Genomic DNA, 24,615 nt, shown 5'->3' with positions numbered 1-24,615 from the left:
GTCATAAAACAATATGTGTACTACTGTTTCATGAGAAACTATTTGTTCTGTAAGCCTTCACCTGAAGTACAATTAAAAAAAAAAAAAATCCCAGAGACTGCAAGAAAGCTACTGGAACTATTAGAAAGATTCAGCAAAGTGGCAGGGTACAGAATCATCATACAAAAATCATTTGGATTCCTCTACACTAACAAAGAGAATTTCAAAAAGGAAATCAAGAAAACAATACCATTTACAATATCCCTCAAAAAGATAAAAGATTTAGGAATAAATCTAACTAGGGATGTAAAAGCCTTATACAAAGAAAACTACAAAACACTACTGCAAGAAACCAAAAGAGACCTACATAAATGGAAAAATATACCATGTTCCTGGATATGAAGACTTAACACTATGAAAATGTCAATACTACCCAAAGCGCTCTACAAATATAATGCAGTCCTGATCCAAATTCCAACAACATCTGTTAATGAGATGGAAAAACTAATTACCAACTTTAGATAGAAAGGAATGCATTATTGAAGAAGAGGAACAAAGTACGAGGCCTCACACTCCTTGATCTCAGAACCTACTATACAGCCATGGTAGTCAAAACATCCTGGTACTGGTACAACGACAGACACATAGACCAGTGGAACAGAATTGAGGATCCAGAGGTAAATCCATCAACCTATGGACAGCTAATCTTCGACAAAGGGTCAAAGTCCATTAAATGGGGAAGAGAAAGTTTCTTTAACAAATGGTGCTGGCAAAACTGGATATCTATTTGCAGAAAAATGAAACAAGATCCATACCTCACACCATACACAAAAACTAACTCAAAATGGATCAAAGACCTAAATGTAAAACCTAAAACTAAAGCTCATGGAAGAAAAAATAGAGACAACACTAGGGACCCTAATATATGGCATAAATAGAATACCGAGCATAACTAAAAATGCACAAACACCAGAAGATACACTAGATAAACGGGGATCTTCTAAAAATTAAACACTTATGCTCATCAAAAGACTTCACCAAAAAAGTAAAAAGAGAACCTACAGACTGGGGAAAAAATTTTGGCTACGACATATCCAACAAGGGTCTAATCTCTAAAATTTATAGAAAACTTCAATGCCTCAAAAACAAAAAGACAAACAATCCAATTTAAAAATGGGCAAAGGACATGAACAGACACTTCACCAAAGAAGTCATTCAGGCAGCTAACAAACACATGAAGGATGCTCGCTATCATTAGCCATTAAAACCAAAAACCCACTGCTGTTGAGTTGATTCCGATTCATGGCAACCCCATAGGGTTTCCAAAGCTGTAAATCTTAATTGGAAGCAGACTGCTACATCTTTCTCCCACAGAGCCACTGGTGGTTTCGAACTGCTGACCTTTTGGTTAGTAGTCAATCGCTTTAACCACTGCACCACCAGGGCTCCTTATCATTAGCCATTAGAGAGATGCAAATCAAAACTACAATGAGATACTATCTCACCCTGGCAATAATGGCACTAATCAAAGAAACAGAAAACAACAAATGCTGGCAAGGTTGTGGGAGACTGGAACTCTCACACACTGCTTGTGGGAATGTAAAATGGTACTACCACTATGGAAAACAGTATGGCGCTTCCTCAAAAAGCTAGTAATAACTAGATAGCAGACAACTGTTAATTCTGGTGAAGGGAAAGGCAATATACAATAAGACAGAAGTCAGCACAATGTGACCAAGGCAAAGGAAGACACTGAGAGGTACGTAAGAATAAAGGGCAACTACAGTAAATGCTATAACATATACACTCCTGCAACAACAGTAATAACAGTAATTTGTGAGTAGATACATAGGCTAATATGTATGCGAAATAGGTGAGGGAGGTCATATGGGAGTACACCTGTGTACATGTATAGGTATGGTTGTCGATATTTCCATATACTTATTTATAAATGCTGAATGTATACTCATATATGTAATAAAGCACATAGGGGGCACAGTTATAGAAACTACTTAGACATTGAGACTGAACTACTGGGCTTGAAGCTAAGGACCATAGTCTCAGGGGACATTTAGGTCAACTGAAAAAAACACAGTTCGTAAAGATAATGTTCTGCATCCTAGCCTGATGAGTAGTGTCTGGGGTCTTAAAAGCTTGTGAACAGCCATCTGAGAAGCAACTATTAACTATTGGTATCTTCTGGCCTGGAGTAGAGGAGAACAAAGAAGACCGAAGGCACAAGGAAGCAATTAGTTGGAAGGACTAATGGCCCACATGAACCACAGCCTCCTCTAATCTGAGACCAGAAGAACTAGATGGTGCCTGGCTACCACTACCGACCACTCTGACTGGGATCACAATAGAAGGTCCCAGTTAGAATAGGTAAAAAATGTAGAACAAAATTCAAATTAAAAAAAAAAAAAATACTAGACTTACTGGTCTGAAAGATACTGGAGGAACCCCTGAGACCATTGCCCTAAGACAATCTTCTAACTTGAAACTGAAGACACTCCGAGAGGCCACCTTTCAGCCAAATAGTAGCCAAATAGTAGAAGAATGTGCTCCTGAGAACTATCAACTATATGCGACCAAAAGGGCAACATTTGCCCAAAACCAAAGATGAGAAGGTAGGGAGGGACAGAGAAACCAGACTACCGTATTTTTACACAAATAACACACGCTTCTAAGTTTGTTTGCTGACTGTGCCCTCCCCCCACCCTGGCAAGGTATTTTCATAAGTGTGCTATGCTAATTTTTTTACAGCAACATGTGAAAAAAATTGACGTAGCGGGGCTTATGAAATACCTTATGGGGGAAGGGTGCAGTTGGCAAACAAACTTAGAAGGCGCACGTTATTTGTGTAAAAGTACAGTAATGGAAACAGGGAACCCAGGGAAGAAATGGGGAGAGTGTTGGCACATTGTGGGCATTGCAACCAAGGTCACGAAACAATTTGTGTAAGAATTATTGATTGGAAAACTAATTTGCTACTTTAACTTCACCTAAAGGACAATAGAATGTTCAAAAGAAAACGAAAACACTGTGGGGCACAGTTCTTCCCTGACACGCATAGGGTCGCCATGAGTTAGATCACTGGAGAACTCAGTCAAGAGTTCTCAGTTTAGAAGAAGACCTGTTAAGATGCCTGTTAATGACCTGTGAAACATCAGGAACCTTGTGAGGCTCCAGTGCCTCCGGGGAGCGTGAACAAGTCTCGAGGGAAAGCTTACAGCTCTGCTCGATGCAACAGAGAAATCCTGGGTTACCCGAGTGAGACAGGGCTTATTCCGCATCTAGTTATGACATCTTATTCTAACCTTGTTTTTTTATAATGTTAATTTCTAAATGTAGGTAACTGTTATTTAGCTCTTATTATTTCAAAGAACGCTTTTCTTTGGCATGGGGGGGGTAGTATGGTAAGGTGCAGAAGCTTTTATTAAAGTTTTTAAATCTTTACTGACTGCATTTGAAAGAAGAGCTTTATTGGGCAATTAAACTTACTCTTCCTGAAACCCGTACAGTATTAGGATTGTACACACTGTGCCTGACTGACTGACTGACTGATAGGTAAACACACAGCCATGACAGTTTATTAATCCAATTTAACTTTCAGTGCCTACCCGAAGTATTTAAATATTATCTTTAAACTGTGAATTAAGCAAGGATCTTTGGGGAGTTGGTTGCTTATTTTTTGTTGCTGTTTTATGTTGGGTTTTGTTTTGGTTTTGGTTTGGTGTGCCTTGACTCTGTGGAGTGTTGGTTTCTTTTTTAGTTGTCATGTCTTTTTATTGCAGTATAATTTACATACCGTGAAATTTAGCCGTTGAAATTGTAATCCATTGTAATACAAGAATTTTTGGTAAATGTATACAACTGTGCAACCATCACCACAATTCAGTTTAAGAACACTTTCATCACCTGAGAAACTCTCCTCCCGTCCGTTTGCAGTCAGTCCCTGCTCCCAGCCCCAGGTAACCACTGGCCTACTTTGTATCTAGTTTTGCCTTTTCTAGAAATGTCATATAAATGGAACCATACAACATGTAATCTTTGTGTCTGGATTCTTTCACCTGGCTTACTGTTTCTGAGCTTCATCTCTGTGAGTGCACGTGTCAGTAGCGCACTCTTTTTTGTTGCTGAGTGATATCCCATTGTGAGGATGTGCCGCATTCTGTTTATCCATTCACCAGGTGAGGGACATTGGATTGTTTCCAGTTTGGGCTATTATGAATGACGCTGCTATGTTTTGATTAGTTGTTGGAGGATTCTGGGCCAGCTCCTGAGGTGCTCTGTGACAGCCAGCAAAGTTCAGCAAACAATGACCGGCTTTCTTAAGATTCTTATTATCCCAGCCTCCTGAACACCATACACTTGGTCTTGCATTTGTCTTCCTTTCCTAGAAGCTTCAGAAATACCGAGACTGAGCATGGCTGAGCAACAGGACACATTTCCACACTCACCTGACAGCAGTGCTAGTTAGTGGTTTGGGCTTAGTTAGGATTGTTATATTTCCCTGTCACTTTTTCTTAGTATGCATAAGGTTAAGTGCAAAAGGAAAAATAAACTCATGTTAATCAACCCATGCTAAATCTGTTTAGGCACTCCAAGTATCCTTCTATACCTTCTCCAGGTTTTCTTCAACACTGTTAATTTATTCTTTTAAAAGGATATAAGATATATTATACTCACTGTAAGAAGAAAAACATGAAAAGGAATTATTTAGAATAAAAATGGAAAATAGTCCTTGACAATGACTTTTCTCCCAAGAGGCAGCCCCAGGAAATAGCTTGATGATTAGCCATCCTTGCAGACCTTTTTCACACATTTATAAACATTTTAAAACAGATATTCAGGACATTTTTTCCTACGTAAATGGAATCATTTACTTGCTTTGTAACTTGCTTCTTTTTACACCATAATATATCATGGCTCTCTTTTCACGCCAGTATAGATAAATCAGACTCATTTTTTATAACCACTGCATAATAATCAAAGGAAAGGCTAAACCATAGTTTATCAGACCTGTGGGTTGCTTGCAATTATTGCTATTTCAAAAAATGTGGTGACCATTCTTATACAAATATCTTTGATGAGTGCTTGTACTTCTTTAGAATATTAATCCTAGAAGTACCCAAAGGGCAAAAGGATTTAAGTATTTGAAGATACCACCAAATTGCCTTCCAACTAACAGCAGATGTGAAAGTGCCAATTTCCCCACATCTTCACCAGCACCCGATATTATTAACACGTAAAATTTGGGCAAGTCTCATAGAATTAATTTGAGTTATCTGTTTTATTAATGAGATTGAACATCTTTTCCAATGTTTAAGTGGCCATTTTAGTTTCTTCTGTGAATTGCCTGTCTATATCTTTGCCCCACTTTTCTATTGAAGTATCTATATTTTTCCTATTGATTTATGGGCATACTTGGTATATTATAGATATTATCCTTTATAGTTATTTAAAATATTTTATTTCAAGCTGTATCTTGTCTTACAAACTTAAAACCTTCTTTAGGGTATTTTTCACCATTAAAAATGTTTAATTTTAGGTGATCAAATCTGTCAGTCTTATGCATTGTAACTTTTAGGCTTTCTTGCTTGCTTAGAAAGTCTTTCCCTATCCAAAGATTACAACAAATATTCTCTCATGTTTCCTTCTAATAATAGTTTTGTTTCTTATGTTTAGATTCTTTATTGCAGCTTTACTGAGATATCATTTGCAAACTATACAATTTACCCATTTAATGTGTACAATTTAGTGGTTTTTAGTATATTCACGAATTTGCGCAACCATCACTACTATCTAATTTCAGAACATTTTCATCAGCCCAACAAGAAATCCCATGCTCATTAGCAGTCACTCTCCATTTCCTGCCAACCCTTCTAGCTCTAGACAGCTGCCAGTCTACTTTCTGTCTCTATGGATTTGCCTATTCTACACATTTTATATAAATGGAATCATATAACATGTGGTCCTTTGTGACTGGCTTCTTTGTTTAGGAAAATGTTTCCAAGGTTCATTCATGTTGTAGCATGTATCAAGACTTCATTTCTTTTTGTTACTAAATAATATCCCATTGTATGACTATGCCACATTTTGTTTACCCATTCATCAGTCGATGGACATTTGAGTTGTTTTCACTTTGGAGCTATTATGAATAATGCTGTGAGCATGAGTGTACGTGTTTTCCTGTGGACATATCTTTTTTACTTCCCTTGGATATATAGGTAGAAGTGAAATTGCTGAATCATTTGGTAACTCTTTAAGTTTTGACGAACTGCCATACTGTTTTGCAAAGAGTATGAGAGTTCCAGTTTTTCCACATCCTTGTCAACACTTCTTATTGTTTATGTTTTAGATTTAGCCATCCAAGTGGGTGTGAAGTGGCATATCGTTGTGGTTTTGTATGTTTAGATTTTTAATTCATCTGTAATTTCAATTTTTTGGATGCCATAAGCTTGTTTTTTTGGTTTGGATATTTTTACCCCCAAATGGCTAGGCATTTTCAAAACTATTTATAGAATAGTTCATTCTTCCCTACCTATGTAAAATGCCATTTTTATATTAAATGTATATACATACATAGATGTTTCCAGATGTTGCTTTATTGGCATTTTTGTCTGTTGCTATACCAATGCCAGACAATTTTAATCGCTGCAACTTTATAGTATGTTTCAATGTTTGGGAGGACAAGTGCTTCCCCCAACATTGTTCTTCTTTTTCAAAATTTCTTGGCAATACTTGAACATTGTCTCTTCAGCTTAACTTGAGAATCAGTTTGTATACAAAGTCCCATTAAAAATCCCTTTCTGTCTCTGATTGGGGTCACACTGGATTTACAGCTCAGCTTGGGGATCTCTTCTCCTTTATATCAGTTGTCACATAAACTGTTTTCACTGCCTGGTTTTACTCCTCATAAACATTTGATAAAAAAGAGGAAAAATAATAGAATCTCAGATGGTCGGTGTGGTTCTTTGAGGAGTTTCTAGAAAGTATTTTGGGAGAGAGTTTTCAACTCGGAACCGAAATGAGGTGGACAGTGGGAAGATAGGTACCTTTTTCAGTTACTTGAACTAAAGCTTATTGCATCTGATGAACAAGGAATGGCCTCAGCTATCCTAGAATGTTTGTATTGTGGAATATAAATATAGGCTGCCACACTCACCTATTTTTTCCTGTAGTATGATGCTGTCCGAATAAACCAACTATATGAACAAGCCAGGTGGGCCATTCTCTTAGAAGAAATTGACTGCACAGAGGAAGAAATGTTGATATTTGCGGCACTGCAGGTATGGAACGTCAAGGGCTTTTCTGTGGCTGGAAACAAAGCAAGTGTGTTCTGGTGAACGTTTTGGTTTTTTTCATACTGTTTTCTCTTTGATGAAAGAGGTGAAAATGAGGGCAGCAAATTTAAATGTAAAATGCTCCTCCTAGTCCACATATGTGCACATAATATAAGGCATTAGTCTCCCAGCTCTGATCTCTTCCCCATGACAAGCACAGTTGGGATGGGGAAGAACAAAGTTTCAACAGAAACTATTATCAGAATAATTCTGATTAGAATGTCGTCTTCCACGCGCATTTCAGGAGATGCTCAATATTCATAACTACACATTATTAGAGGGAAATTGTCTTCAAAGAGGAAGAAATGGCTAATGGATTCATTTGTGTTTATAACGTCTCTACAACTTCTGTTTTCATCATAGTATCACATTAGCAAACTGTCGTTGTCCGCTGAAATACAGGATTTTACAAATGAGTCTGAGGTTGATGAAGTGGAAGCAGCACTTTCTAATTTGGAAGTTACCCTCGAAGGTGGAAAAACAGACAACACTTTGGTATGAACTTCTCTGATAACTCAAAATGGCGGCTTTGTTCAGACTGATTGACAAATATAGATGAACTATTTTTTGGCTTAAAAATAAGACAGTATTTAGTCTGATTTTGACTCTTCATCTGACCAAAGCTTAAACCTAGTAAGAACTGACTAAATTTACTACACTTAGCTCTGTAAGGGACTTTAAAACCAAACCAAACCAGTCCAGTTGCTGTGAAGTCAACTTCAGCTCATGGTGACCCCAAGTATGTCAGAGTACAGCTGTGCTCCACTGGGTTTTCAATGGCCAGTTTTTCAAAAGTAGTTCACCAGGTCTCTCTTCCAAGGTGCCTCTGGGTGGACCTTTCGGTTAGAAGTCAAGTGCAGTAACCTTTGCACTATCCAGAGGTTTAAGGGACTATAAGACATTTTTATTACATTAATGGCAATACTTCTGTATTGTAAGTCTTCATGTAAGTTAACATGATGTGAGGGGAAGACTGCTGAGGGCCCTGCTTCACTAGTGTGGGACGTAGAATTGGTCCCTTAAGTCTAGAAAGAACTGCCCTGTCCATTGCACGGGACAGCTGTGAGAAGAGAATGTGCTGATGTAAAACATGCTTTGCAGATACAAAGCCTCAATATCTATTTGCCTACTTATACATTGCAACCGGGCAAGGTAGAAGTGAAGACCTTTTTCATGTCATCGTAAAAACTTTTTTACTTCAGTAAATAAATAAACAAAAGACTTGCAGTGAAGCATAAAGAAATAAAACTGTGTTTTATCACCCCTTGTTCCTTATCCAGAAGCCCTAGTGGTGCAGCAGTTAAAGCACTTGGCTGCTAACCAGAAAGTTAGTGATTCAAACCCACCAGCAATTCCATGGGAGAAAGATGTAGCAGTCTGCTTCCGTAAAGATTTACAGCTTTGGAAACCTATGGGGCAGTTCTCCTCTACCCCATAGGGTTGCTATGACTCAGCATCTATTCCAGTGGGTTTGGGTGTTTTTTTTTTTTTCTTTTGGTTGGTTTGTTCCTTATCTGCGAAATGCAGTGGAATGTCAGCTTTATAGTCAGAATGCCCCCCTGTTTGATGCATTCATTAGGCGCCACCCTTTTGTGGCAATTGAACATAAGTAGTAATAATAGATAAGGAGTCACTGTATTCTTATGCATTTAATGTGTGTTCCCTTATCATTAAATGCCTTAAAATAGGAAATCAGTATCCTGCAAAAGCAAATACTTAATACAAACGAAACCGTTTCAGAACCCTGTGTTTCATTTATAGCAGACATGGGCCCCAGGACATTGGAGTTATCTTTTGTCTACTTCCTCTACTGAATAGATACAACGGGACAATGGTGCTTCTTAGAATAAATGGAACTTCCCCTGTTCCCTCCCTGGATATTTTTATATGACAGTCAACAATAGGCTTTTCAGTTTGAAAATAAGCCCCAACTTGCATTGCAAAATGCACTTTGAACCAGATTCCTTTTGAGAGTTTAATCAGTGAACTAGATACAGCTAGAGTTACCCACCCGACTGTAAAAATTGTAAAACATTCGCTTAGCTATAAAAGTAGTTGTTTCTAACTCAGATTTTTAACTTGAATGGTATGTACAAGGAGTGCGTGGTCAATTTCCTAACCTTTTTTTTTTTTTCTTCCATTTTTTATGATATATGACTATGAGAATCGACTCGACAGCAATGGTTTAATGCGTACAGCTTAACAAGCTAGTATTAGATGGTCACCCAAGTCACCACCCAAATCAAGAAACAGAACTTGCCCAGCCACCCCGGAAGCCCTTCCATGTGACCCACCCCACTCCAACCCTTCCTCATTCCCTTCGAGTTTAACGGCTTGATTTGTGGTTACTGTGACTCAGGAACTGAATTTTTCTTTTTATTTAATTTCAGTTAATTTGAATGGAAATAGCTACATTTGGTGAGTGGCACTGTATGGGAAAGTGCAGGTATAGAGTATCAGCACCACCTCTGAAATTATGCTTATGAAATATTATCTGCTTTTCTTTAGGAGGACATTACTGATATCCCTAAACTTGCAGATAATCTCAAATTATTTAGGTGAGTAACCCTAAAGGGGGGAAGGGGTCACTCCCAACGAAGTCTTGCAGGTAAACTGTCTGGGAGTTTAAATTGCACATCCATTAGGCGGTTCCTGGTTCAATGGTGAGAGCATAGGCTTTGGCATTAGACAGCTTAGTTGAATTCTAGTGCCACAGCACACACTGGCTGGGTGACTTTGGGCAATGTCCTTACATCTCAGTTTTCTGATCTATAAAATGGGGATATACCTCCTCTTGGGTTTGTTGCTATGAGTCGGAATCAACTCGACGGCAACGGGTTTAGGTTTTTTGGCAGGGGTTGGGTTTGTTGAGAGGATTAAGTAAAATAATGCACATACAACATTTAACATGGTACCTGCCTCATAGTACATGCTCAATAAATGGTGGGTATAAACATGGCTGGTGTCAGCAATAATGAACATATGGGCCAGACTGGAGTTCCTATTAGGGTCCATCTGGGAGGCTTAGGACTCTGGCACCATTTGAAGGCTCTTTCACAGTTTGAAAATCAATCATATCTAGAACTTTGATCCTGGACTTATAGGGGGTTGTCATCTTATTGTATCTATTTTTGCCTATGAGTGTTTCCAATAAACCCCCCAGTCACCTAAGGTTGATATGAAACTATTTAAAAAGGCAGAGCAGTTTTTTTTTTTATTCCCATGGAAATAAGGGACTGCCACATTTATGATGATGCCAAGGTGTGTTAGGATGAAAGGAATAAGACTCTTTGAAGTTCTATCGGTTACTTTTGGCACTTTATGGTTTGTTGACTTTTCTTAACAAACCAGCACTTCACTCATGGCAGTTGGCTTCAAAAGAAACACGGGTTGCTTTTGATAAGACAGGATGCAAAGAAAGACTTGGAAAGAATGAGCAGTGGAAAAGTCATAAATAAACAGGTCTCCAAAGGTAACAATATTTGTCACTGAGTTTGTACAGCTTTTTTTTTTTTTTAATTGATCGCAGATGTGGTCTCAAACAATAGGGTCATCATTTAGCTTCTGTGATATAAATAATTACAATCAAAAAGTATTCATATTATTGTTATAGTCAGAGCTGCAGAAAAAAGTAACAATTTGAATCCACAAATACATCTTTCTGAAGTATTAATAATTGTTCTATAAAGAAATTGGGTTGCCATATTATCTATATACAGCAAATCCAGCTCTTCATAAACAAAATTATGACAACCCCCTTCTTATAGATGCTTTTGATGAAGGAGATGATATTCTGGAGTCAACCCCTACATCTGTATCAGCCATGCTACTCTGAAATATTCCAGGCTTTTGGTGTGAGTGTTAATACTCAAACTCACAAAGTTACCCTTGTATGTGGCCAGTGGACACTTCATCTACCAAAGGTCTGAAGATGTCACATGTAATATACAGTATAGCTCAGGAAAGAAGAGAGGGAGGGAAGGAAGGAGTAAGGGGAAAGGAGAGTGGAGCTCTATTAGGTGTGTGACCTTTAGCAAGCCCTTTATTTCACTGGGCCTCTTTTCTTATCAATATAAGAGCCTTGGACAAGTTCTTTGATTTTCAGAGTTTTTTTTTTTTTTTCTTTAACAATAAAGCTCTTTTTTCCTAAACAAAATCTTCTATTGAACCAACTATATAAATAATAGACTTCAGGATCCAGCAACATAGATCTGATCTAATGCAAACCCCAGTCTGGCCATAAATTCATAGGAAAGCTGAATAAAATAAAAGAATTGCAAATAAAAAAATCGAACTTGAGGAAAATGTAGAACAAAATTCTAACTCACAAAGACCAGACTTACTGGCCTGACAGAGACTGGAGAAACCCTGAGAGTATGACCCCCAGACACCCTTTTAGCTCATTAATGAAGTCACTCCCGAGGTTAACCCTTCAGCCAAAGATTAGACAGCCTCATAAAACAAAACAAGACTAATGGGACACAGCAGCCCAGGGACAAGGACTAGAAGGCAGGAGGGGACAGGAAAGCTAGTAACGAGGAACCCCAGATTGAGAAGGGAGAGCGTTGACATGTCGTGGGGTTGTTAACCGTTGTCAAAGCACAGTGTGTGTACTAACTGTTTAATGAGAAACTCTTTGTTCTGTAAACCTTGATCTAAAGTACAATGAATTTTTTTTAATTGAACTTGATATCAGACTAGGAAATCCCAACTTGCAGGAAATAAACAGGAAACCCAGTTTTACTAATGAAGCCTCAGCAGCCCAGGAGAATCTGAGACATGGACATAGGTTCTAATGGTCTGGAGATGGGATTTTAATCCCAGTGTAGGGACAGGAGATGAAGCTTTGGGTCTATAAAATAGCAGCCAGAACTGAAGTCCCTATCTAAAGGTGGAAGCTTGCTTTCTCTGTGTAACAGGGAGTAGAAAAGCTAGCCATCAGCCAGAGGAAGCTCATCCCTGTATGGGGTTCTGTGTGGAGAAATGAAAAGTCTCTCTTGAGAAGTTAGAACTAAAGCCTGTGCCACACACCAGTGTGGATCTAAATTTAAATGTCTTATGTGAGGATCCCAAACTGAAAAATAAAATAGAAACTAGTCCAGAACCACAAAATCTATGAAGTCCTAGCAAATGTAATTACAGAAAAACTCAGAGGGAAATATCCACAACCTTGTGTACATGGGCTGTCTACAGAAACCACTAGCTCCTTACAAAAATGTGCACCCAATAAAAATTACTAACACCATAAGAAAGAGACAGCAGACCCAACAAACAAAAGGATTAGCAGCTTCAATAATTTTAGATACTAGAACAATCTGAAGGAACCATAAAATAAGTATGTTTAAAATCATTAACTAAATTAAAAAGTAGAAATTATAATAAAAGAGAAAAGGCAGTATTGAAAAGAGATTCTAGAAGTAAAAAATACAGTCACAGAAATTAAAAATTCAATAGGCACCTTAAACATTAAGTTAAAAGACACAGTTGAGAACAGAGAAAGGCAGAAATGGAAGATATGATATAGACTAAAGAGGCCCAACATATGTCTACTAGGAGTTCCAGAAGAAAGAATGAGAGTGAATGCTTTTGAGAATGCTTGAGAATTTTCCATAATATTTGAAGACAGTATTCTCGAATTAAGGAATCACAAATCCCAAGCATAATAAATCATACAAATCCACATCTTGATGAAGTCAACTATTGACAGGAAAAAATCTTTAAAATCAGGGAGAAAAGGCAGATTTGCCACAGAAGAGCAACAACTAGGTGGGCAGCAGACTTTCATCAGCAACAAACACAGGCTGGAAGGTATCTTCAAAATGCTGAGAACGATAACAGTCCATCTGGAATTGTATGCCCCTCCAAACTACCTTTCAAAATTCTACTTTTCATGAACCCATAAAAGATAAATTATCTAGTAAATTGTACCACCAGGGCTCCAGTAAATTACATATTTGATAAAAAAAAAGATAGATGAAAAAACTGTAAGGTGTAACTACTATTACTTTGTAATAAATAAAAGGACTCGACAACAATATTCTAGAGGCCACACATAAAATTCATTCATCATTTATAGAAGGCCACTCCTCCGGCATGAGAAATCCTGATCAGCCTCCAAAGCCGAAATTGTCCCACTACCTGCCTTGCCATTGGCACCCCTGACTTGTGCAGCCCAGATACAAAAGTTTGCTAGCCCTCACTGTTGGGTATCTTCCCCCAAAATATATATTTTTAATAGCAGTAGGGTCTATACAATACAGCTGTAGATTTCGGTGATTTCCATTGCACACTGGTAGTTCTCTAGTGGTTTCTCTTAAAAGTCAAGAGGAAACTACAGAAAAGGGTGTTTACTTTTATGTCCAATAACTTGAAGCTTGTGCTGTCCATATCCACAGCTTTTTCAGATCCCAGAAGTGTGCTGGAATTTCAAATGTCACTAGATTCATGTATGTTTTTCACATCCTCCTCCAGTTGCTATAGTATGGATTCCAACTCATACCAACCCATGTGTGTCAGAGAACTATGCTCCACAGAGTTTTCAATGGCTGATTTTTTAGAAGTAGATCGTAGGTCCTTCCTTCAAGGTGCCTCTAGGTGGACTCGAACCTCTAACCTTTCAGTTAGCAGCCAAGCATGTTAACCGTTTGTACTACGCAGGGACTCACATACATAATAATAATTTATTGAGCACTTAGCACTTTACGTAGATTACCTTACTCAATCCTCATAAAAGCTCTGTGAGTTAAGAGACTTACTATCCCCGTTACACAGAGGCAGTAAATGCGGCCCAGACAGATGAAGTATCTTCCAGAGTCACACATTTGATCAGTAGCAGAACCAGGATGTGGACCCAGGAGGTCTAACTCCTGAACGCATGCGTTAACCTCTACCTCTCACATCAAAAACCCATTTCTAATTTCTAACTGGAGACCTTTTGGTTATCAGCCTAACTTGGTTATCTAGTGCTGCTATAACAGAAATACCACAAGTGGATGCTTCAACAAACAGAAGTTTACTCTCTCACAGTCTAGTAGGTTAGAAGTCCAAATTCAGGGCATCAGCTCCAGGGGAAGGCTTTCTCTGTTGGCTCTGGAGGAAGGTTCTTGTCATAAATCTTCCCCTGGACTAGGAGCTTCTCTACCCAGGAACCCCAGGTCTGACAGACACGCTTTGCTCCCGGTGCTTCTTTCTTGGTGGTATGAGGTCCCCATGTCTCTCTGCTCGCTTGTCTCTTTTATATCTCAAAAGAGATTGGTTTAAGATACGATCTAATCTTGTAGATCTCCTCAGTACAACTGCCGCTAATCCATCTCATTAACATCATAGTGATAGGATTTACAACACATGGAGAAATCACATCAGATGACAAAGTGGTAGACAATCATACAATACTGGGAATCATGACTTAGCCAAATTGACAGATATTTTGGGGGGACACAATTCAATCCATGACACAGCCAAACGCATAACCACTGCGCCACCACAGCTCCCTAGAAATGAGTTAGCAATTTGAAAATTGTTTTAAAAAATAGAGTATGTTGTTTGCAAGGACCTCTAGAGAACCCTGATTTGCTTGAAATTTGCAGTATGTTCTGCATTTCTGGATGGCTGTTTCAATACTTACTGTATTTTAATTTGCAGGCCCAAGAAGCTAATATTAAAAGCTTTCAAACAATACTGGTTCGTCTTTAAAGACACATCTATAGCCTACTTTAAAAATAAGGAACTTGAACAAGGAGAACCAGTAGAAAAACTAAATCTTAGAGGTAAGAGTGGCTAATGTCCTGCATCTTGCTATGTCTTGTCATGACTCAGCAAGCAGATAAAAGGCAAGACCCCTACAGAATTAAGCAAAGTTTAATTCTAGAGGAATGTCTATATGTCACTGTTTCAAAATGGCAGCCTGCATCCAGTTCCTATTCCCCCTGGAATATGAACCTTGAATGTGGTATAGGAAATGTGGTTATTTGCCTTCTGCTGTCCCTTCTTTCCCATTGTGCCCAAATTCTATGGAACATTGGTAATTGATGTCCACAGCATAGCATTTGAGGCATTGTGGGAGCCTGAAAAGCTTTCTGAATCCAGGAATAGTTATGTTTAATTCAGTGTCACTTTAATGCCTATCCTAATTTCTGAAAGGGACTGTGAGAGTACTGGTAACTCTCTATTAACAGAAATATTTAATTAACCAGTACACTCAATTCCGTTATCATGGTGGCAATCAGAGAATTCCTTCTGCTTATTTTCAGGTTTATGTTCATAATAGTTCCTATAAGTTAGGTTAGCCAATATCTACTTTAAAAATTGAATTCAAGAAAATCATAAAAGAAAATCATTTTCCTTTACCCATGTTAATTGCTCATAAACCAAAAATCCATTGCTGTCAAGTCGATTCCAACTTATAGCGACCCTATAGGATAGAGTAGAACTGCCCCATAGGGTTTCCAAGGCTGTAATCTTCACAGAAGCAGACTGCCACATCTTTCTCCCGTGGACTGGCTGGTGGGTTTGAACCACTAACCTTTCAGTTAGCAGCCAAGTGCTTAACCACTGTGCCAGCACTGCTCCTTCTAATATCTCATAAGTCTTATTTTATCAACTTGCTCCTCCATTTTTCAGAAGAGAACCAAACCTGAGAGGCTTATGTTTAAAGTGTTTGTTTTAGATGCACACTTGGTATTTGTATAGCAAATTTGTCAGAACTCACTTCTGTCCCTGCCTTCGGTTATTCAGGCTGTGAAGTTGTGCCAGATGTAAATGTAGCAGGGAGAAAATTTGGAATCAAGTTACTAATCCCTGTTGCTGATGGTATGAATGAAGTGTATCTGAAATGTGACCATGTAAGTAAAACCACAAAAAATGTTAAGTCACTTCATACTTTTTTAAACCCAAGGGCAAAACACATAAAGTGTTTTCTCAAATCAGAGCACTCTTGTATCAGTCAGCTGTTGCATTGTAACAAACAACCACAAAATCACAATGGCATATAATAGTAAACATCTGTAGGTGATTGGTGTCTGCTGGGCAAATTTGCTTCAAGCCACAACTCTGGTGAGGCTTGGCTCCTTGCTGCGGGTTGGGCTCATGTCTGTGCCATGTGTATTTATTCCAGGTACCAGGCTACCTGGAGAAAGCCCTTCTCATAGCAATGGCATAAGTGCAAGAGGGCAACTGGAAAACCAAGGCCTCTTAAGGCTTAGGCTTGAAATTGTCACACTGTCAATTCTACCCACAGTCCATTGGCCAGAGCAAGTCACATGGCTGAGCACAAAATCAAGGGGCAAGGAATTACACTCTGGCTGTAGTGGGAGGAACTGTAAAGTTACCTGGCAAAGGGCATGGGAAGGTGAAGACTGAGGACAGTAATTCAATGTGCCATAGCTACTGTTGCTTTGAAGAATTCCTGTCTTCAATTGCATCCACTCCATTTCACTCCCTGAGGTCCAAAATTAGTACAGACATTAAAGAGCAATAGAAGCCATCACTGAATGGCTCAGATCCTGTCAATGGCCCTGATTCCTACCTGGGGATTCAAATCTTTACTAAAGATGGGCTAGAGTCAGAGTAACACAGGAAATCAGTTAATGATTTCTTCTGTCATATGAAAAATGCAAATATAGTATGCATCAAGGAAGGCTTTCTGGCAGTTTGGGTTTTTACCTGACTGTGCTCCATGTGATGCCGCTTTGTGTCCTGGTTCATCTTTAAATGCAAAGTACAGAATTTATCAAAGCCAACATTCCTATCTGCTAGCCCCTTAGCATCTAGAAACTCAACACTGTTGTTAAATTAGGTGACTGGCAGTCACTCAGAATGGGCATGCAGCTTCACATCTTTTCTTGTGGCTTTGTACTATAATGGAGACCAAGCCCAAGTCCTGCTCTGTTCCCAGCAGGTGACTTTGCACTTGAACTTGTTACTCAGCCCTCTCATACTTGCTGCAGGAGAATCAATATGCCCAATGGATGGCTGCCTGCATCTTGGCATCAAAGGGCAAAACCATGGCAGACAGCTCCTACCAGCCAGAGGTCCTCAACATCCTTTCATTCCTGAGAATGAAAAACCGGAGCTCAGCATCTCCAGCAGCTTCCAGTGTCGAGAGCATGGACATGAACCCAGAATGTTTTGTGTCTCCTCGGTGTGCAAAAAAACACAGATCTAAACAGGTGCCACTTATCTTGTTGGGGTGTTTGTTTGCAGTGAATGTTTTACCTTCTGAAATAAAATGAGGAATTCCATCTGGTTAAGGGCATCGTGGAAACCCTGGTGGCATAGTGGTTAAGTACTACGGCTGCTAACCAAAAGGTCAGCAGTTTGAATCCACCAGGCACTCCTTGGAAACTCTATGGGGCAGTTTTACTCTGTCCTATAGGGTCGCTATGAGTCGGAATCGACTCGATGGCAATGGGTTTAAGGGCATCATCTCGAAAAATCAGTTGATGAGGAAATATGAATATGGACTAGATATCAGATGATATTAAGAAATTATTGTTAATTTTGCCAGGGGTGACTGGACTGCTAACTGAACATGGTGTAATTAAGAATAAAATTATTTAGTCCCCCCAGATTAAAAATAAAATTTATGCTTTCATAAGATTAAGTTAGGAGTCCCTGGGCAGCAGCAACAGTTAAGCACTAACCGAAGGGTTGGTAATTCAAACCCACCCAGAGGCACCTCGGAAGAAAGGCCTGGCAATCTGCTTCCCAGAGGTCACAGCTTTGAAAACTCTGTGGATCACAGTTCTACTCTGAAACACATGAGGTCGCCCTGAGTTGGAAGCAACTCGAGGGCAACTGGTAAGGGTGGGCTACCAGTTGAACTGTGTGACTGTGTAACCAGTGGATTACACAGATGAACTGATTCAAGTAGAACCACTGCCTGTGGACACCTCCAGAGAGAGAGAGCCCAGGCATGTCCATCTGCATGCTTCCAAGGAGAAGCTTATGTGCTGGCGGATCTTATTCCTGCCTGTCCCCAGTGATGTTTGTGTCTTGTAGAAGAAAGAGAGAAGAATGAATGGATGAGGATGAATTGTCTTTGTGGAGCTGCATTTAGGCCTTGCTTTTTTTTTTTTATCATTGTGGATCTGGCACTAATGGGGTGATTATGGAGTAGTCAGTATATACTGAGGAGAGTTTGATGTCTCCTGCTTTTGCTTAGCTGGCAGCCCGGATCCTGGAAGCCCACCAGAACGTGGCCCAGATGCCCCTGGTCCAAGCCAAGCTGCGGTTCATCCAGGCGTGGCAGTCTCTCCCTGAATTCGGGCTCACCTACTACCTCGTCAGGTGACTACCATGTTCTCCTGCCTCTCTCATGTACCCTTCAATTTTCAGTGATTTGCCTGGAGCCAACCTTACTCTCACTTAGTCTAGAGTGTAGAAATCTTTTCATTTTAGAATGCTGCCTTTCCACAACTGGCCCAAACACTTTTGATTGCTCATAAAAGTCTTCCATTCTCTCTGCTCAAAGTGCCAACACCTGTGAAAGTGGGCTAAGTGTGAGATGGGAAATTTTACATTTTTGAAAGGAGATTTGGCTCTTTGGGGATAACTACATTTGCAGAGCCGGAGGGAGGACATCATCTATTGATTTTTTGAAATCTATGACTTCTGTCACCTCAGGGTTCTCCTTCCCTGTTATGGTTCACATACCCTCTCAGAATTTTTAGGTTTCTAGACAAAGAGGTCTCAACAAGCCTTGTGCCTTCTCTTCACCCAGACCTTATCAGATAGAGACCTTATTCCTATTGGTCTCTGAATACTTCTAGGCCATAAGGGCCCTTATGTGGCCCGTCTAGTACCGCTACCTTCTGTGTTACAGATGAGACGACTGACATACAGAAAAATAGCTTAGGTGACATGTCCAATTTCACCTCCAAGTCAGGGGCACAGGACCCAGGGTCCTCATTAATAATCCCTATTGAGCATGATGGCTGCTCCCAACCAAATAAAACCAATGGTTCCCCAAAATGTCTCCACAAGCATGCTCATAAATCAAATTATATTTTTTTAATTCAATCAAGAAGATTAATGTTTAAGGAAAATGTTTAATCCTGCATTAAAGCAAAGTACCTTTCTTCTCTTTCTCATTTTGCAGCTCAAGCATTGGAAGATGGGTTTGTTTTAAAGAGTTAACATGCAAGAAAGTACAGTTTTCATGACTATTTCCAAAGACCTGGCTTCTCCTACCCCTTCTAGCAGGGGAGTCTATTCCGACTCTTCTATTCACTGAAAAAAATCTCTTTTAATATTCGTCCCCAGTGCTTGTCCAAACAAGTCACTTCTTCTGCTTTGTTTCCTCCAGTGAAGGGATCAGAGAGGGCAAAGTTGTGCTGGACATCTGCCCAAGCACATGTGCACGTGTGTGCATGTATGCATACGCACGCATACACATACTCAGCTATAACTCTGAAGTCAACCAGGCACAGTGGAAAGAACATGGGCTCTTGAGCCAACCAGGTCCAGCTTCCAGTCTCCCCTCAGCTATCTACTAGCTCTCTGACCTCAGGCATTTTAATTAACCTCACATCCCCCTCCACTGCCCTTTCTCTGCCCCTCTATACAGTACAACTCCTTGAAAGCAATGTATGTACCCACTGTTTATACCCACTGTCTCCAATTCCTTTCTCCCATTCTTTCATGAATGTACGCCAATCAGGCTTTCTCCCCTACTATTCCCCCAAAGCTGCTCTGGTCAAGGTTTCCTATGACCTTTACTTTGCTGACTCTAGTGGTCAGTTCCCAGTCCTCAGCAGCATTGGGACACTGATTCAACCCCTCCTCCTTGACATATTTGCTTCACTTGGCTTCCAAGACAGCAGAATTTCCTGGTTTCCCATCTCCCTCACTTCACTGTCCAATTCTTTTGGCCTCCTATGTTGGTTCTTACCTTCCCAACTTCTTAATACAGAGTGCACAGACCTCAGACCTTATATACTCCTTTTCTCAATCCGTACTCACCCTCTTGGGGCTCAGCCATTCTTCTGGCTTCATTTATATGCTGATTACTTTGAGATGTATATCTTGAGTCCAGAAGTCTCTCGAACTGCAGACTCATAAATCCAACTGTCTATTTAACATCTTCCCTTGGATGTCAAATGAGTATCTCAACTTAACATGTCCAAAACTCTGATCTTTCCCCTTAAACCTGCTCCCCCTACATTCTTCCATATCTCTGTAAATGGCAACTTCTAGATGCTTAGGTCAATTACCTTGGGGTCATTCTTGACTCCTCTCTTTCTCTTATATCTCACATCCTACCCATCAGCAAATCCTACTGACTCTACCTTAAAAATATACCCAGTGTCTGCCCACTTCTCACTGTCTCCTCCACCACAACTGTGGTCCAGACCACCGTCATATCTCAACTGGATCCCTGTTTGAGTGATCCTAGCTGGTCTCCCTACTTCCATTGTTGCCTCCCTAAATTTTCAATTTAGCAGCCAAAGTGATCCTATTGAAATATAAGCCAGATTATGTCACTCCTCTGCTCAAAACTATCCAAAGGCTTTCTCTCTTACCCAGAAGAAAAGCTAAATCCTTAAATAGCCTGTAAGAACTTAGCCCTCTAACCTATGTTCCTCTCCCTTCCATCACTGTGTCCAGCCTGACCTCCTTGCAGGTCCTTGAGCATGCAAAAAAATGTGCTGGCCTTTGTACTTGCTGTTCTCTCTGCCTGGAATACTCTGTCCCTCAATATCCATGTGACTCAGTCCCTCACTGCCATCATCAGTTCCTTGATCAAATGTCACCTCCTCACTGGTGAAGCCTTCCCTGACTTCCCTTTTTAAAATTACAACAACCTCTTCACTAGTATTCCCTACCTCTCTTCTCTGTTTTATTTTTCTTCATGACCTTATGTGGTATATATAGTTCACTTATTCATGACCCTCTCCCCTGACTAGCGTGTAAGCTCCATGAAGTCAGGAATTTTCTCAGTTTAGTTTGCTGCTATATCACCAGCACCTAGAAGAGTGTCTAGTACACAGTTGGTACTAATTCTGATTAAAATTGATTTGACTCCCTCTTATTTTGTTTTCTTCTGATGTCAATTTCACATAAAGAATTTTGTAGGGGAGCTCTAATTCTCTCCTTTCTTCATATTCGCACAATAAAAATGCCTTCCTGTAAAAAGTTAACCCCTCATTGTCCGTTAGAATATTGGTATTTAAGAAGTTGTATGTTAATGAGCGTCGTAAGAAACAGGTGTTTCTCCTAATTAATATTATCGTTTTTCTAGATTTAAAGGAAGCAAGAAAGATGACATTCTGGGAGTTTCATATAATAGGTTGATTAGAATTGATGCAACCACTGGGATTCCAATTACAACATGGAGATTCACAAATATGAAACAGTGGAATGTAAACTGGGAAATCCGTCAGGTAAAATGAAAGTTTCTGATATTCCGCATAGAGCAGGTAAAATATTCACTCAGAATTGTAGATTATTCTGATTTTAAAAGGGTTTAGAACTAACAAACCACAAGCATGTGGTAATTGTCTGGTAAAATAATCACACACAACTCTGGGAAATTCCCTAACAAGTACAGGTCAAAGGCTTTTAAATTAACACCACAAGTTAGTTTAGTCTACATACAGACTCTCCATACAGATGCTAAAATTGCTAATCAGTTTGCTTGATTTTCGTCTACTCAGCATAGGATTATGTAAGATTTAGGCTGATAATTACTTAGCAGAAACTACCTGAGATGTAACTGTCATACCTGAAAAAGGCCATATCTGACTGGCTGCCAAGAGTTTTGATTGGTTGAGGACTCAAAGGCTCAATTGCCCACCTGAAGAGCATTCCAGTCTCACTGACTTATTAGGGAAGCAAGTGAGGTGCTCAGGGAGGACTGAGCAAAGCTTAGCCTCTTGAGTCTAGGAGCTCTCAGTCACTAGGCCTGTGTTATAGCCTGCCGTTGTCTTTATCCCAGGAACTAAATTCAGGCCAACCATGTATCATGGGAAATTCTGTGTGAAGTTTGTCATCTTAGCATCCTCCTGACTTAAAATATTCTGATGTTGCCAATATAAAACCTATTTCCCCTCATTCCTTTGGCATTCTCATTTTTCAGCAGAAAACCATCAACATAGAGTGATGGTAGGACTCACACTTTTTTCAAGAATCCTGGATTCCTTTCTCAGCGGTGCTGGTAACCACCTGGGAACTCATTTGTAGCATCATGATCTGGTATTAGATGATTTCTAAGCCAGTGATTTGAAAACCTCAATGCATACTAGAATCACCTGCTTTAACAATCCCACTGCACAGGCCACATCCCAGACTAATTAAATCCAGATCTCTAAGAGTGGGAGCCTGGCATCAGTAATTTTTGAGGTTCCACAAGTGATTCCAATGGCCAGCCAAGGTTGGGTACCAGTGAAGTCTCAGTTTCTTCTACAGCTTAGGGTTTATGACTTTCATCTGGGATGGGGGGAGGCGCAATGGCCATAGGAAAATTTAGGTAGGTCCTTTATTCTCTGTTAAAGAGTCTGCAAAGCATCCTGCCCCTCAACACAAGGAGTGCTTGGAAGTTCTTATATTTAAATGAGAGCGAGGTTGAGAACATGTTAGTAAACAGTTGTACCGAGTGTGTGGCAAAGTGACACCACAAGAGAGCGCAGTAGGAGCAGATAGAGATTTTCTCTAAGTGTTTGCTGGAGGGCGTGGTTTCCTTCCTTCCCTCCCTCCCCACAGACCATCCTGGTAAAGCAGCTTCTTTCTCATCCTTCCTTGTCAGAGTATAACCTTAGCTCTCCTCTTCCAGGTGGCTATTGAGTTTGACCAAAACGTCTCCATTGCGTTCACCTGCCTGAGTGCGGATTGCAAGATTGTGCATGAGTACATCGGGGGCTACATTTTCTTGTCCACCCGCTCCAAGGACCAGAATGAAACGCTTGATGAGGATCTGTTCCATAAATTGACTGGCGGTCAGGAATGAAGTGAAGTAGGCTTGCGGGGCCTGCACAAATGGCAAGCAAAGGGTGCTCCTGCTGGGGCAGGTGGGACCCCCAGCTTGCATAGTGTGTAGATTCCAGACTCATAGATAGCATATATTCACTACTAGTCACCCAGACCCTCGCCTCAATTGAAACGCACTGTTTAGCACATCCATTCCCTTACTTTGCTTTATGCTACAAGTGGTGGAAGGGGCCTCAGTAGCCTTTTCTGTAAAATGGGTAGGCAGGAGAGAGTGGTATTCTGAGATTGCTTTAGGGTCCAGCATGTAGCTACAATTCTGTGACTTGCAGAACCTGTCGAGTATATGGCTAGAAGTTGCCCAGGTGCTTATGTTTCATTGCTAAGTCAGTGGAGAAGACAGAAAGAGATAAAAATCACATGTAGCAAGTACAAATCTTACTCCACACAGGTATGAAAAGAAATATCCTGCATTAACTGAACTGCTTTTATCTCCCATCTTGTCAAAATGGCAGAGGGAGTCCACACACACAGCTTCTACCTGGGGGGGATGTGGTTATCTGGCACCAGTTGTTGACCAGGAGCCAGAGCGGCAGCCTTCAGGGTCATCAGTCCACAGTGACATCTGCCAAGGTGACCACGGGCCTGTCTGGTCTTGGCCATCAGTACTCTTGGGTTACTGCTCCCACCTGCAAGCCCCATTCCACTCCTAGGGATCCCTCAGCCACTTCTAAGTCCATCTTGAAGACATGGGTGACACAAGGGTGTAGGGGAAACCATTCTTCAACCCAGATCCGTGTCTCACCTGCTTCTACTCAGGGTCAGGGCTTAGAAAGATGGGCACCGCTCTCTGTTCATAAAAACCACCTCCTAGCACTGGGGATTCCAATCAAGATTGCATCCCAGTCTTGGTCTGAGGTTGGGGAGAGATGGGCAAGACACAAGGCAGGCCCATTCTCAAAGATCACCATGTTCAAGGTCCGACAGCTTCCCCACTGGCCTTTGTCTGAGGGGCCTTAGGCTGGTCTTGGTTGTAGGGGAGCGTTACTCTTTATTACTCTTCAGTGTTTGTCTGGATTTGGTGTTTGTGTTTATATGACTCCTGCCATTTCCCCTAAAGGCCTTTGGCTTTTGTAAATCAAAGGCCAGTAATACTTTTTTTTTTCCCTCTGCTTTTTGCTGTGTCATCCCTGCCTTGAGACCATGAGCGTGGGCCAGTTAACAGTTATCTGAATTATTATTTTTCGTGGTTTGTTAGCGGTGAGAGGACTCAGTTTTGAGGAGGTAAAAAAGAATACCAGGGGTAGAGGGAAATATCAGGTAATATTTTATTCTGTTTTTATAAATGCTTTCCTGTCGCACAAGGAAC

General features: G+C 40.2%; 1 protein-coding gene across 1 annotated transcript in view; it reads left to right on the top strand.

Moving 5' to 3' along the window:
• FERMT1 (FERM domain containing kindlin 1) overlaps window positions 1-23,350 on the top strand; it is a 48,969-nt gene extending 25,619 nt beyond the window's left edge. The window contains exons 6-14 of the mRNA XM_004383050.2: window positions 7,164-7,271; window positions 7,689-7,820; window positions 9,834-9,883; window positions 14,967-15,091; window positions 16,059-16,165; window positions 17,270-17,491; window positions 18,487-18,611; window positions 21,565-21,706; window positions 23,095-23,350. Coding sequence (XP_004383107.1) covers window positions 7,164-7,271; window positions 7,689-7,820; window positions 9,834-9,883; window positions 14,967-15,091; window positions 16,059-16,165; window positions 17,270-17,491; window positions 18,487-18,611; window positions 21,565-21,706; window positions 23,095-23,268 — 1,185 coding nt within the window. The 3' untranslated portion in view covers window positions 23,269-23,350. The remainder of the gene's footprint in view (window positions 1-7,163; window positions 7,272-7,688; window positions 7,821-9,833; window positions 9,884-14,966; window positions 15,092-16,058; window positions 16,166-17,269; window positions 17,492-18,486; window positions 18,612-21,564; window positions 21,707-23,094) is intronic.
• Window positions 23,351-24,615: the final 1,265 nt, after the last annotated feature.

This window comes from Trichechus manatus, unplaced genomic scaffold, assembly GCF_000243295.1.
Source record: "Trichechus manatus latirostris isolate Lorelei unplaced genomic scaffold, TriManLat1.0 scaffold00104, whole genome shotgun sequence".
In the NCBI taxonomy this organism is placed as follows: Eukaryota; Metazoa; Chordata; class Mammalia; order Sirenia; family Trichechidae; genus Trichechus; species Trichechus manatus.
Note: the sequence above shows the minus strand (reverse complement) of the source record. Positions and strands in the feature narration are given on the sequence as shown.